We start from the raw sequence: 13,523 nt of genomic DNA, 5'->3' as shown, positions 1-13,523 counted from the left end.
TGAACTTTAGAGACTCAACAGAAGGCATGAAACTCTACACTGGAGTAGCAGAACAGGACACAGGGAACGGAAGCAGCGGCCTTCCCACTCATGTACTATTTAATTCACTTTAACTAACAGGAATCCGTGTCAAACAAGCACACATTTTTCCATCAGTGCTAAGTTATATGTTTGGCCACTTAAGTATGAGCTTAGGAATCTTTCCATTACTCACAATTACAAGTCACATTAACATGATCTATGTCTCACCTTCCTAAGAGTAGGACCTGTCTAAATGCTGAACCGCCAATGATTAAGCACTTAGTATTTCTCAGCTGGTGCTTAGACTAAGAGTTAGACACATGAGCTGTTGGATTTCTGAATAGGGGCTACAGATAGGTGCCGCTGATACTTCTATAGAGAACAGATGGGTTGCTGCAGCAGGGGTGGCTGAATGTAGCTCAGTTTTGGAAAGCGGTTGAACAGCTCACCATCAGTCTGCACAGAGAAAGCAGGACACTGAACAATGTCTCCAGAGCCATAACACAGTCTTCCATCCCATTCTCACCCTAAAGAATAAAGAAGATAAACATTCAGCTGCTCATAGTAAATACGTCATCAAAACAAATGTAAGGAAGATGGCCACAACCATTGGCCTTGGGCCGTCAAGGACAGAGAGGCCAGCATGGGACAGGAGTCTGCTGTCCCCTTGAGCATCTCTATTGGAGGCCAGACAAATGGGGAAGTGGCTCTGTAATTGGGAGCTGAAGACTGACTATAGACCTGAATTTGTGTGTGGGTGGGTGGGTTAGCGGTAAGCTGGATTCCAATAAAACAAGAGGAGTTAGAGAAGTTTTTGCTTTTAAAAAAAGGTATATACTGTGTGCTTTTAAAGTAACTATACTGACTCATAGTAAGAAAAAACTGCCTGCAGTGAGGAAGCTGTCACTGTCTTATCTCAGTATAAATTCCACAAAAGCCAGTATGTCTGGAGACCAGTGTCCATGCTGTGCTCATCCTAAAACCCCAACAGCTAAGAATTCTGTCTCCAGCAAACACTTGGTCACTGCCTCTCTGGGTGGAGGCAGAAACAAAGAGGTGCCCCTGCTGTGTAACTATTTCCTCCAAATTGGAGCATTCCCTCCAGGAATGAGGCTAAAAAGTACAGAAGTAAAGCAAATCCCTCACTCCCAGGAGTCCCCTTCCCAAGGTTTTGTAAGCAGAAATAATTGCTGCAGGAACAGCTGGCCCAGCCAAACTGCCTCCAAGCTATGTAGGGAGCTGCAGGAACACTGCCTACTGGAGTTGTCACCATGGTGGGCAGACTTTGTGTTGCTGATACAGCTGCATTTGAGTCACCCATGATCCTATAACCCCTCACCAATCCTCCTATAAAGAACTGCAGTAAACTTCACTAGTTCACACAAGACTTGGATGGAGGCAATTCTTTGGCTGTCACTGGAGCACTAACTAGGGTGAAGAGACATTTGTCACGTCTCCCAGAAGTTTCCTTTAAGGCTGATAGCCATACTCAAAAGTACTTACACAATTCTAAGACGTCTGCTCAGTTTGAACACTTCACCCCTAACGACTTGTCCTCAGTGTGTTATGAGAATATGCAGGATGACTTTAGAATTCCTAAGTCCCATCCTGAGGACTGCAATCACTACAGCTAATGTACCATAAACAGAAGACATCTTCAGAACAGAGCATTGACAATGCTGTTTCCCTTGGACCTCGCTCATATTCCTTCTTTTATTTTATCACGGCAAACCCTCGAGACAGGGTTTCTCTGTGTAACAGCCCCAGCTGTCCTGAAACTCACTTTGTAGACCAGGCTGGCCTCAAACTCAGAGATCTGTCTGTCTCTACCTCCTGAGTGCTGGGATCAAAGCCGTGTGCCACCACTGCCTGGCATTTCTTATTTTTCTTTGACCCTGAAACTTCAGACATTCCTACCAGTTCTTACCTTTAATCTTCTCCTGTTCATTCGGACGTACCAATTGGTCAGAATATCTACAAACTTGACCAGGCGAGGCACCACAGTATATAGTCTGTAAGCTAAAAGCAAGATATCAGTCAGGCATCCCAGGCCAGGCCTTGGAGTGGGGGTAGAGGTAGGTAATAAAGAATTAGCAATCCCTCCAATCCAAGGTGCTCCAGTCCTTAAGGGAACAGTGAGAATCAGAACTGACCAATCAGATGGCTCATATATCAAGAACATACGACATGGTAGTCAAGGTATTTAGGAGCACATACACACAAAAATGACAGTGAGTTACAAGCAAACACACATAGGTGGGAAAAACTGAACCCCTATTCTACGATACTATGTAGCATGGTGTACACAGATGGTTGGGCAGCTCCACACACTGTGTTGCCTCCTACCCTAACTAGAATGTAATAGAAGCTTGCCTTAGATGCGGAGAGGCACAGCACACGCCAGCGATGCTTGAGCAAGGGCCATTTGACCCCGCAGAAAATATCTGGTAAACCCTGAGGAGATATTCTCATGGTACAAATATGTGCAATGGCAACACTGCTCTTTCCACTGGGTGACATGGGGACACTGCTCAGCATCTTACAGAGCATGGCATAACCCCCCACTGAGAAGAATGATCCAGACAAACTGTTGACAGTGCCACTGGGGCACCCCTAGGAGAAGATGGGAAGGACAGAGCTGCTCTTACTGTGGTTCACAGAAACCAGAATTCAGGGCCACAGTCATGAGCAGCCAAACACTTCTAGACAGGTAGTTTCAGCAATTTCAGGGGCCTTTTCTGTTGAAGAGGAAAGGCCACCAGTCAATATTATGTCTAGAGTTTACCATACTTCACTTTCTGGAAGCTTGAAATTCCTGTGTTCAGATTTCACCTTCTAGAGAGAAGTGAACCTCATACACAATGGGGCCACATAGCATGGAGACAGCAGCAGCTCTTCCTGAGGAACTATTAGTAGCTGGCAACTCCCACAGGATGCCACTACCACCCTGTAGTCATGTTCCTTAAAGGACTTGTTGATAGGGACATTGTGGGTATGCAGGGGACAGGTGAACAAAGTTAGGACCTAGTCTGGGCCAGGAGTTGTCCTCCAAGGGTGACTAGCTTCCTGTGCATGACCCTCATGGTGCAGACATTGCTCTATCCTATGCAGACTGGGTTCTGTCCTAGGTGTACAATCTCCGGACTCAGTTTCATGGGAAGTCATGGCAGCTAGTGTTGAAAGATGGCTGCTGTGAAACTATCCTCTTGTACACTGTAAGATCTGTCACTCAAATTGGTTTAATAACTGACTGGCCAGTAGCCAGGTAAAAAATATGGGTGGAGCGACCAAACTAAGGATGATGGGAAGAAGGGTGGAGTCAGGAGTCGCCAGCCAGATGCAGAGTGAGCAGGAGATGAACGTGCCATGCTAATAAAGGTACTGCCACATGACAGAGGGTAAATAAGAATATGGGTTAACTTAAAATGTAAGAGCTAGTTAGTAATAAGCTATTGGCCAAGCATTTACAATTAATATAAGCCATCAACACTTGGGAGGCAGAGGCAGGTGGGTCTCTGTGAGTTCAAGGCGAGCCTGGTCTACAGAGCAAGTACCAGGACAGGCTCCAAAGATACACAGAGAAACACTGTCTCAAAAAAAAAAAATATATATATATATATATATACACACATATATATATATGCCTCTGCATGGTAATTTGGAAGTGGATCCTAGAACGGGAAAACTCCACTTACAAATGGTACGGTTCTTGGATGATCCTCTGCACAAGAACAAGTCTGTACTGCACTCCTCAGACAAAATTCTCCAGAGCCCTGAAATAAACTCCTTTCTACAACTAATGGGCCTTATCAAAACTATACTTCAGGGTTACTGAGAAAAAAAATTATCTGTGTTATCTCCCAAAATGTCCTCCATGTTAATAAGGGAAAACAGTTAAAAATACCAGAAGAACAATTATAAAGAGAGTAAACAGTCCTCATCCCTGGGAAGATAGCATAAGAAGACTCACCTGCCATTTCGGTCTCAAAGAACCCAATAAGAGACTGCATGAAGGACAGAATCCACCGGTCAGTGATGTTAGGGCTTTCTCTGACTGTGTGCTCATTGTACAGGAATTCTACGCCATCTTCCTACAGAAAGACAATCAGGGAGATGGTCACATGCACAAAGGGGGAATTAATGCCAGAGAAAAATGACTTTAATTTTTTATTTGTGTGTGTGTGTGTGTGTGTGTGTGTTTTGAGCACACAAGCACGTGCATGCACATGAGCCTATGTATCACCTATGTGCCTATGTTTATAGACATAAGAAGAAGGCGTTGGATCTCCTGGAGCTGGAGTTATAGGTGGACATGAGCCACATAATATGGATGCTGGAAACCAAATTCAAGTCCTCAGGAAAAACAAAAAGTACTCTTACCTTCTGGGCCATCTCTCTAGGCCTACCAAATTTCAGTAAAATGAAAGAAAGTAATGAAATACAAAATAATCACAGACCCTGCTAGCAAGCCAAAAATCTGACATTCAGCAATATCCAGGATGGGCACCACCAATCCTCAATGAATCTTGATTTTAAGTAAGAATTAGAGAACTTAGTGTTGAGTTATTGTAAACCTACAGGAGACTGTAAAACCTTCCTTCAAGGATGGATGATCCTTTACTCACTGAAACAAGTGCCAGGAACCCGGAACCCTTCATATCTCCCTTGTGCTTTGCAAGAGCCCTCCCTGACCCTGAAGGCATCTCACCTGCTCCTGCTCTGCAAACTGAACTCACCGCAAGCTGTGCTTCTCAGGCAGCAGCTTGTTGGCAGAGCAGTGGTGAAGACTATCTGCCTGGGTTTGAGCACCTCACAGTGGGTGCAACCTTGCTATGTATAGATGGGTCTCTCTGTGGGCAGGCGAGGTCTGCAGAGCATGGCAGCTTCAGGAATGCTATCCCTACTTGGCACCATGTGCAGAAGAGGTAGCAAAATCACAAAGACAGGAACGCTGACTGCCTAGGAAGATGCGCATTGCTCTTCTAAATTTCCAGGGGACGTGCACTCTGGAAGTCCTTTGTGAATACTACTTCTGTTTGTTTTCTGTAGAAGAGCTAAGTTGAATCCAGAGGCAGCAGAAGCAGGTAAATGAACCATTGTTCTACTTGCTAGCTGCTGGGCTACTCAAGGGTCACATTGTACTCACTGAGCAGTAAGTTACCAGCAGTTCTATTGGTAGGTGCTGGAATAAGAAACTGAGCACAACAGGAGCTCCACCATAACATGCACACACGATAGAAACACAAACTAGTGATAAAGACGCTGGGCAATGACAGTAGTCAGGCTGGGGTCAGAAGAGGTGTCTGCAGACAAAGGACTTCTCAGGATGGGCGTCCCGAGAGCAGATGATGAGTGGATCAATTTGAAGCACAGGTTCACATACATCTTCACTATTTCTTCAGAGACAGGCTTTCTCTGTGTAGCCCAGGCTGTCGTGGAACTCACCCGGGAGACCAGGCTGCCCTCAAACTCAGAGTTCTGCCTACCTCTGCCCCAAGTGCTGGGATTAAAGGTGTGTGCTGCCACCTCCGCATGGCCCAACTACTATTCTAAATCCTAGCAACCCATTCTGAGCTGCTGTCACTCTATACAAGTCTGCCCTGACCACACTCTCAAGGGCAGGGTCTTCATCAGGCAACTGTATCAGTAGCGGACTCTTATACTGTCTTTAATTCCACATCCCACCAGTTCCAGGAACAGAAGGAAACCTCACTCAACATGAAATCTCTGGGACAAAGAACTGGCTGACACACCTAGTTATACAGAGGAGGCCATGTCCAACAGAGGACCAGACACCTCTTACATCATCATGTAAGGCTTCCTTAGGGCTCTGGGTTATCTAACAATAGCAGACAACAGAAGAAAGTGGCCTCGAGGTCCCAGAGTCCCACCTCATACCTCAGATTACACAGCCCAATGTGGTCCATACCTTGTGAAGTCTAAAGACATTCTGGACAAAGAATCGGTATGCATTGTACCATGGAAGCAGCACATCCTTGAGAACATCCCGCACGCCTTCCTCCTTAAAGCGGAGGTTTTCTGCTCTCACTACAGGGGAATTAATCAGATATAACCTGGAAGAAGCAGAACATTTACAAAGAAAAGTTACACAGACGGTAAACCAAGTATGACTACTTTAACACGGAGAAGGCAAGCATTCCAGTTCCTCTGACGATCACAGAAGTCTTTCTCCTTTACTAAGGACTAAGAAGGTCAGCTCATCTCTACTTTCCTACTGAAGAGGAACAGTGCTCACACAGTCCCACCCCCACTGCAGGTGCACCCCGGTTCCCCAGGGGCACTGGTACACTCCAGAGGACAACCCTCACTGTGGAGAATGGCCCAGCACAAATAGACAATAGGTCAAACAGAAGCCTGACAGATGAATGAGTGGACGGCTAGCCTCTCTCTGTTTCCAGGCCGCAGGGAACTGTCTGAAGGTACACAGCATGTGTTTGGGAGTGGGTGTCACCTATGACACAGAGATATTAAACAAGCTCGCAAGGCCTCTGCCACCTAAACATGATAGATTTCAGGAGCATGACTGTCTCAAGCAGTAGCTAAAGTTCTCTCGATCCTCTTAGATGTTAATTTATTTTGTTCTGGTGCACATCTTACACAGCTTTGTAAATGCAAGGTCCCCTCCCCGCATGAGATCATTCTAATAGCAACAAGATGGTACCTAGAAAGGAGCTAAGGTAGAGGAAAACCTGCACCACCTGGGTGGTCATGGATGGCTCATGGTATCCAGGACAGTTTCTACTCCAAGACTTCTAGGTTCGAAAGTCAAGAACTATAAAAATGTAACTCCCCATATAGAGACCCAACACTTAGAGCTAATTATCTAGCAACCTGGGAATGGTGAGTACAGAGCAGGAGATACACAGGAGCAGAGGACTGCTTCCTACCTGAGGGCATCGGCACCATACTTATTGATGATGGAAACGGGATCTGGGTAGTTCTTCTTCCGTTTGCTCATTTTTTGGCCATCACTTGTAAAACAGAAAGTAGACAACAATCAAATAAGTAAATACAGCTGGTCTTTATATATGGATGTAGACTTTCTGCAAGCACACAAATGCAAATGGAACCGGGCAACTGAGATGTAAGCTAGTCTAAGTCACAACGGCACAGGGTCTTGGTTTCTATTTTTAGCATTTTTTTTTTTTCTTCTTTCTTGTTAAGACAGGGTTTCTCTGTGTAGCCCTGGTTGTTCTGGAACTCTGTAGACCAGACTAGACTCACACTCAGAGGTTCACCTGCATCTGCTCCCAAGTGCTGGGATTAAAAGCATGTATCACCACTACCCAGCTTTTGTTCTTTTATATTAAATTTATTTTTTGTTACTGTATATGTATGTGTGTGAGGCATGGGTCATGGCACTCATGCAGAGATCAGACACCTTTATGGAGTTGGCTCTCTCCTTCCATCCTTATGTGGGTTCCAGGGATCTGAGTCAAGTCAAGTTTGCACAGAAGGTGCCTCTGCCCTCGGAGCCATGGAATGTCTTTTTTAATACCACAATAAGTCGTTAGGGAAGTTTCAAGGTAGATTGGTGCAGAAAAATGTCTCAGCATTTATTGATTCCAGAGAAATTAGGAACAGGGATGGAGAGGTAAGGGTAGCAACAAGATCCTATGCTGGTGAAGCCATTTAATGTCATAGCTGCACTGGTGAATACAGGAACCTACCTATACATGTGAAAAAGTAGTATATGTAGGATGTATGTGTGTGTGGGGTGTGTGTGCCATGGTGCACATGTGGACAACTGTGGTAAGTTGGCATTCTTCCACTACCATTGGTTCTGGGGAATGACCTTTAGGTCATCAGGCTTGCACAGAAGTGCTTTGCACGCTGAGCCATCTCCTCAGCCAAGGAAACCACTAAAAGGCAGGAGTGGGGGTGCAGGTCAGAGGTAGAGCATATGGGAATCTCAGTACCAACAAGAAATAATTGAAAAAAAAAAAAAAAAAAACAGCAGAATTTATAGAGCTTGATGCCTATGTTCAGAATGGGAATTTACAACTCATTTTTTTGCTGTGTATCTTCAGCAAGGTATTTTCTCTGTTCCTCCATTACCAAAAGGCAGTATTCCAGAGCCCATGTCATATCACTCCGAGGAGTAATGTGTTATGTGCATGGTACTGTCTATGCACGGTCATGAATTACAAAGAGAAAAAGAAAACTCCGCATCAGGAGTGAAACCCAGATTAAGTGAGACATTAATGCTAAAGTACCTTACAAGTTACTAAGCTAAGTAAATATAACACCATTGCTAGTGACATCACTAGAAACGTTGTTACTACTAACATAAACTGGGTGTCATGCCTTGCTCTGTCTCCAGGAGGACTAGTGCACAATATAGTCTTCCTACCTAAGACACGTGGAACTAAGCAGAGAAGACAGAACAAGATCATCAATAAACAGGAGTAGAGAGGAAGAGGTCTTTGTGCTCACAGAGAAGCACTAGAGAAACCAGGATGTCAAGCACACAGGCTTGTCTCTGCAAGGGAACTGGCGTACATATCTGTTTTCCACCCAGAGGGCTGGCGTGGATACAGTTAACAGCCTGGTGATCTGTGCTATCTGCAGGGCCAGGCCACACCCAGATCCCTAGACTATTATGTTTATCCCAGACTCTCCCTCCCTAGACCTTTATCCTTAGCTTGTTTCTCAGTCAAGAGAACCCATCCTTAGGGGAGACATCACATATACTTTATAGGTTGGTGACCTCTAGGCTGTATGTATGGCTGAGACCACACCAGATCCTCTCGTAGGCTCTTAAGCTACAGAATCAATCTTTATAGTAGAGGTCACATGTACTTTGCAAAAGAGTTTTGGTGTAGTCACGCCTTAGGCTTTATTGTGCCCATGGGATTGAGATAATTGTTACTAGGAAGCTTTTTTCCAAAGTTATACTGTCCTTCAAAATAAACTGCCCAGCGTCAGACTCTGAAAGTCTGATCCAACACTGGCTGAACCTTGTTGAGCTGGATTTCCTATTTGCCTCACATGGATTGTTCCTCTGCATTGCAGAAGACCCCATACAGGAACAGAGGCAGGTCATGGGACCATAGCACACACCCACAATCTCAGCGCTTGAGAGACTATGGCAGGAGGAGGTTAAATCTGAGGGAAACTCTGCTTCAAGGGAAAAAACATCTAGAGAGGGGAAGAAGTTTGAGACAGGTAGGCATAAATCAGAGACAGGCGGATCTCTCTGTGTTCAAGACTGGCCTTGCCTACAAGATTAATTAAGTTCCAAGCCAGCCAGGGCTGCACAGTGAGACTCTGACTCAAAAACAGAAACACCAAAAACAAGTTCGAGACTAGAAGGAAAGGGGCACTAGAAGTTGATGGTGCTAAATTCCTCTATTCAAAGAGAAAAGTAGTGAGGTCCAATCAGAACATGGTTGCTTTGAAGACAAATTTCAAGGATAGAATAAGAAATAAAGAGTATTCATCACTACAAAGAGGGGTGCACCTGCCTTGCCAAGATGAGTCCATTCACAATCACATTCTTGAAAGGTGGTTGTCCAAACAGGGCTGTGGCTAGCACTAGCAGGGTGTAAAACCTGGAAAACACAAACAAACCAGAATAATTCATTAAAAGTAGAAAAGGAATCCAAGCACAGGAAAATGTTCATTTATTCACTAGACTGAACTTTTAGTTTTGATTGATTATACTTCTTCAAATAGTTTGTTTATTGTTTACTTACGGGGCATGTGGCAGTAAGACAACTTGTGGGAATTGGTTCTGTTTCCACCTTGTGGGTTCTGCAAGGATATCCAACTTGGTGGTAAGCGTATTTACTCACTGGGCCAGCCCTATATTATACATCTTGATAATCATATAAAGTGATAGATACAAATGTATCATGTCCATGACAGATCCATCAAACTAGAGTCTGATTGCCAAAATACAATTTTCTTAAAACAAAAATCTGCAGTGAGGGAGCCAGGCACTCCCAGACCACCAGCTGAGAGATGTCATGCTTCCTAAGAGATCCGAGGGCCAGACCATGTGATGACCAAAGACAAACAGCACTGAGACCAGAACCAGAAACTGCTTCCACTCTGGGAATTTGGGTGGCGTTCACGCCCTTGTCACCCTGAAGGAAGGATGTTCTTGTTCCACTCTGACTTGCTTCCTCTACCAGGGAACTGTTCTCCTGCCCTCTTGGCCTGCTCCTGTACTTCAAGAACATCAAGGAACACAAACTGAAGAAGAGAAGACCAGAGCCCAATCCGAAATCAATACCTGTCCAGACATCCTTTTCTGTTCCACAAGACACTACCTGGTGCCCGAGACAGCTCAGGCAAAGAAGAGGGAAGTGGAAACAGACAGTGAGGACTAGGAAACCATAAGGTGTTCAACAACTGCCAGACTTCACTTTTCCCTAAAGAAATAAGCTCACTCATTAGTAAGTAATCCGACTCTCCTTAAAAACAGGAAATTGGGCCAGGCGGTGGTGGCGCACACCTTTAATCCCAGCACTTGGGAGGCAGAGGCAGGCGGATCTCTGTGAGTTTGAGGCCAGCCTGGTCTACAGAGCTAGATCAAGGACAGGCACCAAAACTACACGGAGAAACCCTGTCTTGAAAAACATACCTCCATCCCCCCCCCCCCCCCCCACGGAAATTGTGGGTCTGGAGAGATGGATGAGCAGTTAAGAGCTCAAGCTGCTCTTTCAGAGGACCAAGAGTTCTGGACGCAGCACTCACATTTCATAGCTCACAGCAGCCTGTGATTCTATTTCCAGAAAATCAGATGCCCGCTTCTGGCCTTGGCACTGCACTTATAGGCACAAAACCATACTCAAGAAGTGAGTACACACATACACAGGTGTTTAAAGAAAAAAAAAAATAGCTGGGCGGTGGTGGCTCACACCTGTAATCCCAGCACTCGGGAGGCAGAGGCAGGTGGATCTCTGTGAGTTCGAGGCCAGTCTGGTCTACAAAGTGAGTTCCAGGACAGCCTCCAAAGCTACAGAGAAACCCTGTCTCGAAAAACCAAAAAAAAAAAAAAAGACAAGAACAAAACCCCCAAAAATCTGTTCCTGGAAGAGCCTCTAGTAGAGTCACTGGAGCCTGAGAACAGCTCATTCATTACAGGTCCTTAGGGTCTAGCAGAAACCCCTGCAGTTCTTCAGACATAAACCCACAGCAGGAGCCTGAGAACAGCCCATTCATTGCACGTCGTTAGGGTCTAGCAGAAACCCCAGTTCTTCAGACACAGCCCTGCGGCACCATGAACAATGAACGCACTAAGTCAGCACACCGGCGTCAGAGCCCACCTGTGAGAAGAAGGTAAATGATCTCCTACTAAGCATGACAGCACTGTTTCAAACAGGGCACTGGCTAAATGAAACTAGTTCCAAAATCCCCCACATGCCTAGATTTTTCCAGAATGTTAATGCATAGGATGGACTTTAACTTTTGAACACATTTCCAACTACCTTCCAATTTCTAGCATCCAGCTCATTGTCACTGCAAATATCACTTAAATGTCTGAGTAAAAGATTTTAAATAAGCAAGGTAAGAATAAGTATGAAGAGTTTTCTTTCAATTTAATATATAGATATATTCCACAGTGTGAAATAACAAAAATTGTCACAATATAGCTTTATAGTAGCTAAGATTTCTACTTCAAAGACATGCTGGTGTCCATGTTAGGCAGGAAGAGCAGAGGGCAGAACAGCCTGTCTCGTTACCACATCAGCACCAGGCAGATGCATATGGGCACTTGATAAACATATTTTTGGTAAAATAAAACCAACAGAACTATCCAGAAAGAAGGGACATACCATCCTCTGGTTTGATCGATGCCTTCAGCAATGAAGTCTGCAGGAAAAGCATCCTCAAACTCTCGCCTGCTCTCAAATGGATAATGAACTTGGGCATAGGGCATACTTCCACTCTCGAACCAACAGTCAAACACCTCGGAGACGCGCCGCAATGGTCCTTTCCCGCATCGGGATGGGATGGTCAGGTGGTCAATGCTGACAAACAGAAAAGTTGCCACCTCTATTCATTGTTAAGTGCCAAAGAACTTGCAGTTGAAATGCCAGTTTGCCAAGACTGTATGCAACAATATTTTGGTAAACAAGGGACTACATGTGCAGTGGTGGTCCTACAAGGGTACAACAGAGCTGAATTTCTTTTTTTTTAAATTAGTGACATGGTACAGGTGATGGTGTGGCATAATGCTTTGTGATGATGGGAAGCAAACAAAACTACTGCACAGCACATGGAAGTATGGATGGCTCACTGCAGTTAATGGTGACCACAAACAAACATGCAACCATTTTATGCATGTACTATATTTTCTTTTCTAGTTTCGAGACAGGCCCTCATTGCCCAAGCTGGCCTTGAACTTGCTATGAAGCTGTGACTGGCTCTGAACTCGATGTATCTGTGTCTACCATCTGAGTGTTGATTACAGCAGTCTTGTCTGGCTTCTATTTTAAGTACTGGGTGTATACTTAATCCCACTGTAAAACCATATGCCATGTTATACTGCCAAAACCCACTTCCATTTCACATATAACTATCATGACTATATTAACAGGCCAGAGTGATGAACCTATCTGTACCATCTAGGTTTGTGCAAGCTCACTCCAGAATATTTGTTCAATGATAAATTTGTCTAATGATGCACTTTTCAGAACACCTAGTACATAAGTGATGTACATAAAAAAAAAAAAAAAAAGAAAAAGAAAAAAAAGTGGCCTGGTGTGGTGGTGCATATCTTTAATCCCAGCACTTGGTCAGGAAGCAGAGGCAGGTGGCTCTCTGTGAGATTAAGGCCAGCATGACCTACATAGTGAGTTCTAGGATAGCAAGGGTTACGATATTGAGGTATCTTGTCTAAAAAAAAAGGGCAGTTGTCTCCACAGGCTGAGAACCGGGAGCTCTCAATCTGAAATGTCACATACCAAAGTTATCTGACATTTCATCAAGGAAGAAGGATGTATCAACACAAACCAACATGACTCATCAACGAAGTGAAACAGACCAGTGCCTTTCTGGTGCAGATCTGTAATTCCCGGCCTTACCAGGATGACGGCATGGCAGTGAGTCAGGTGTTTGGGAACTGACCTCTCTCTGTGGAGATCTGAGATTTTTGTTCCTGACAATTCTTCAAGCTCTGCCACAGATCCAATGCAAACTACCTGTCAAAGCAAAGATAAAAGGAGCCCCTCAGAGGCAAGGAGACTGTGCTGAGGTCATTTAGGCAGCATCCTGATCAGTTTTAGAGAGGTCTTTCCTTACAAGCGAGTTAACAGAGCACTCTGGGCTAAGGGCAGCTATCGCAACAGGGCTCATCTCTCAGGCAAGACTCAGCTCCAGAAGCCAGTCTGACTGTTTCTGTCACCCCTTTTCTACAGGTCTGCAGCACAGGCCCCCACTGCACCAGAGCCACCACCTCAAGGCATTTCTCGGGGATTTATCATAATCAGATTCCTGCCTAAAACAATCAGACTATTAGCATAAGGCAT

At 44.8% G+C, this 13,523-nt stretch overlaps 1 protein-coding gene across 3 annotated transcripts in view; it reads right to left on the bottom strand.

The window, feature by feature from the left end:
- The window catches only part of Iars1 (isoleucyl-tRNA synthetase 1), a 51,354-nt gene that overhangs the window by 18,967 nt on the left and 18,864 nt on the right, over nucleotides 1–13,523 (bottom strand). For 2 of the 3 annotated variants that reach the window (XM_036187389.1, XM_036187388.1), the window contains exons 16-23: nucleotides 13,123–13,196; nucleotides 11,829–12,023; nucleotides 9,510–9,596; nucleotides 6,930–7,013; nucleotides 5,951–6,095; nucleotides 3,992–4,112; nucleotides 1,949–2,040; nucleotides 471–548 (exon numbers count right to left, since the gene is read on the bottom strand). In XM_036187389.1, coding sequence (XP_036043282.1) covers nucleotides 471–548; nucleotides 1,949–2,040; nucleotides 3,992–4,112; nucleotides 5,951–6,095; nucleotides 6,930–7,013; nucleotides 9,510–9,596; nucleotides 11,829–12,023; nucleotides 13,123–13,196 — 876 coding nt within the window. The remainder of the gene's footprint in view (nucleotides 1–470; nucleotides 549–1,948; nucleotides 2,041–3,991; nucleotides 4,113–5,950; nucleotides 6,096–6,929; nucleotides 7,014–9,509; nucleotides 9,597–11,828; nucleotides 12,024–13,122; nucleotides 13,197–13,523) is intronic. The other variant, XM_036187390.1, reaches the window with a different exon arrangement.

The sequence above is a fragment of the Onychomys torridus genome, chromosome 5, assembly GCF_903995425.1.
Source record: "Onychomys torridus chromosome 5, mOncTor1.1, whole genome shotgun sequence".
Lineage (NCBI taxonomy): Eukaryota > Metazoa > Chordata > Mammalia > Rodentia > Cricetidae > Onychomys > Onychomys torridus.
The sequence above is the reverse complement of the archived record's forward strand: the minus strand, read 5'-3'. Positions and strand labels throughout refer to the sequence as shown.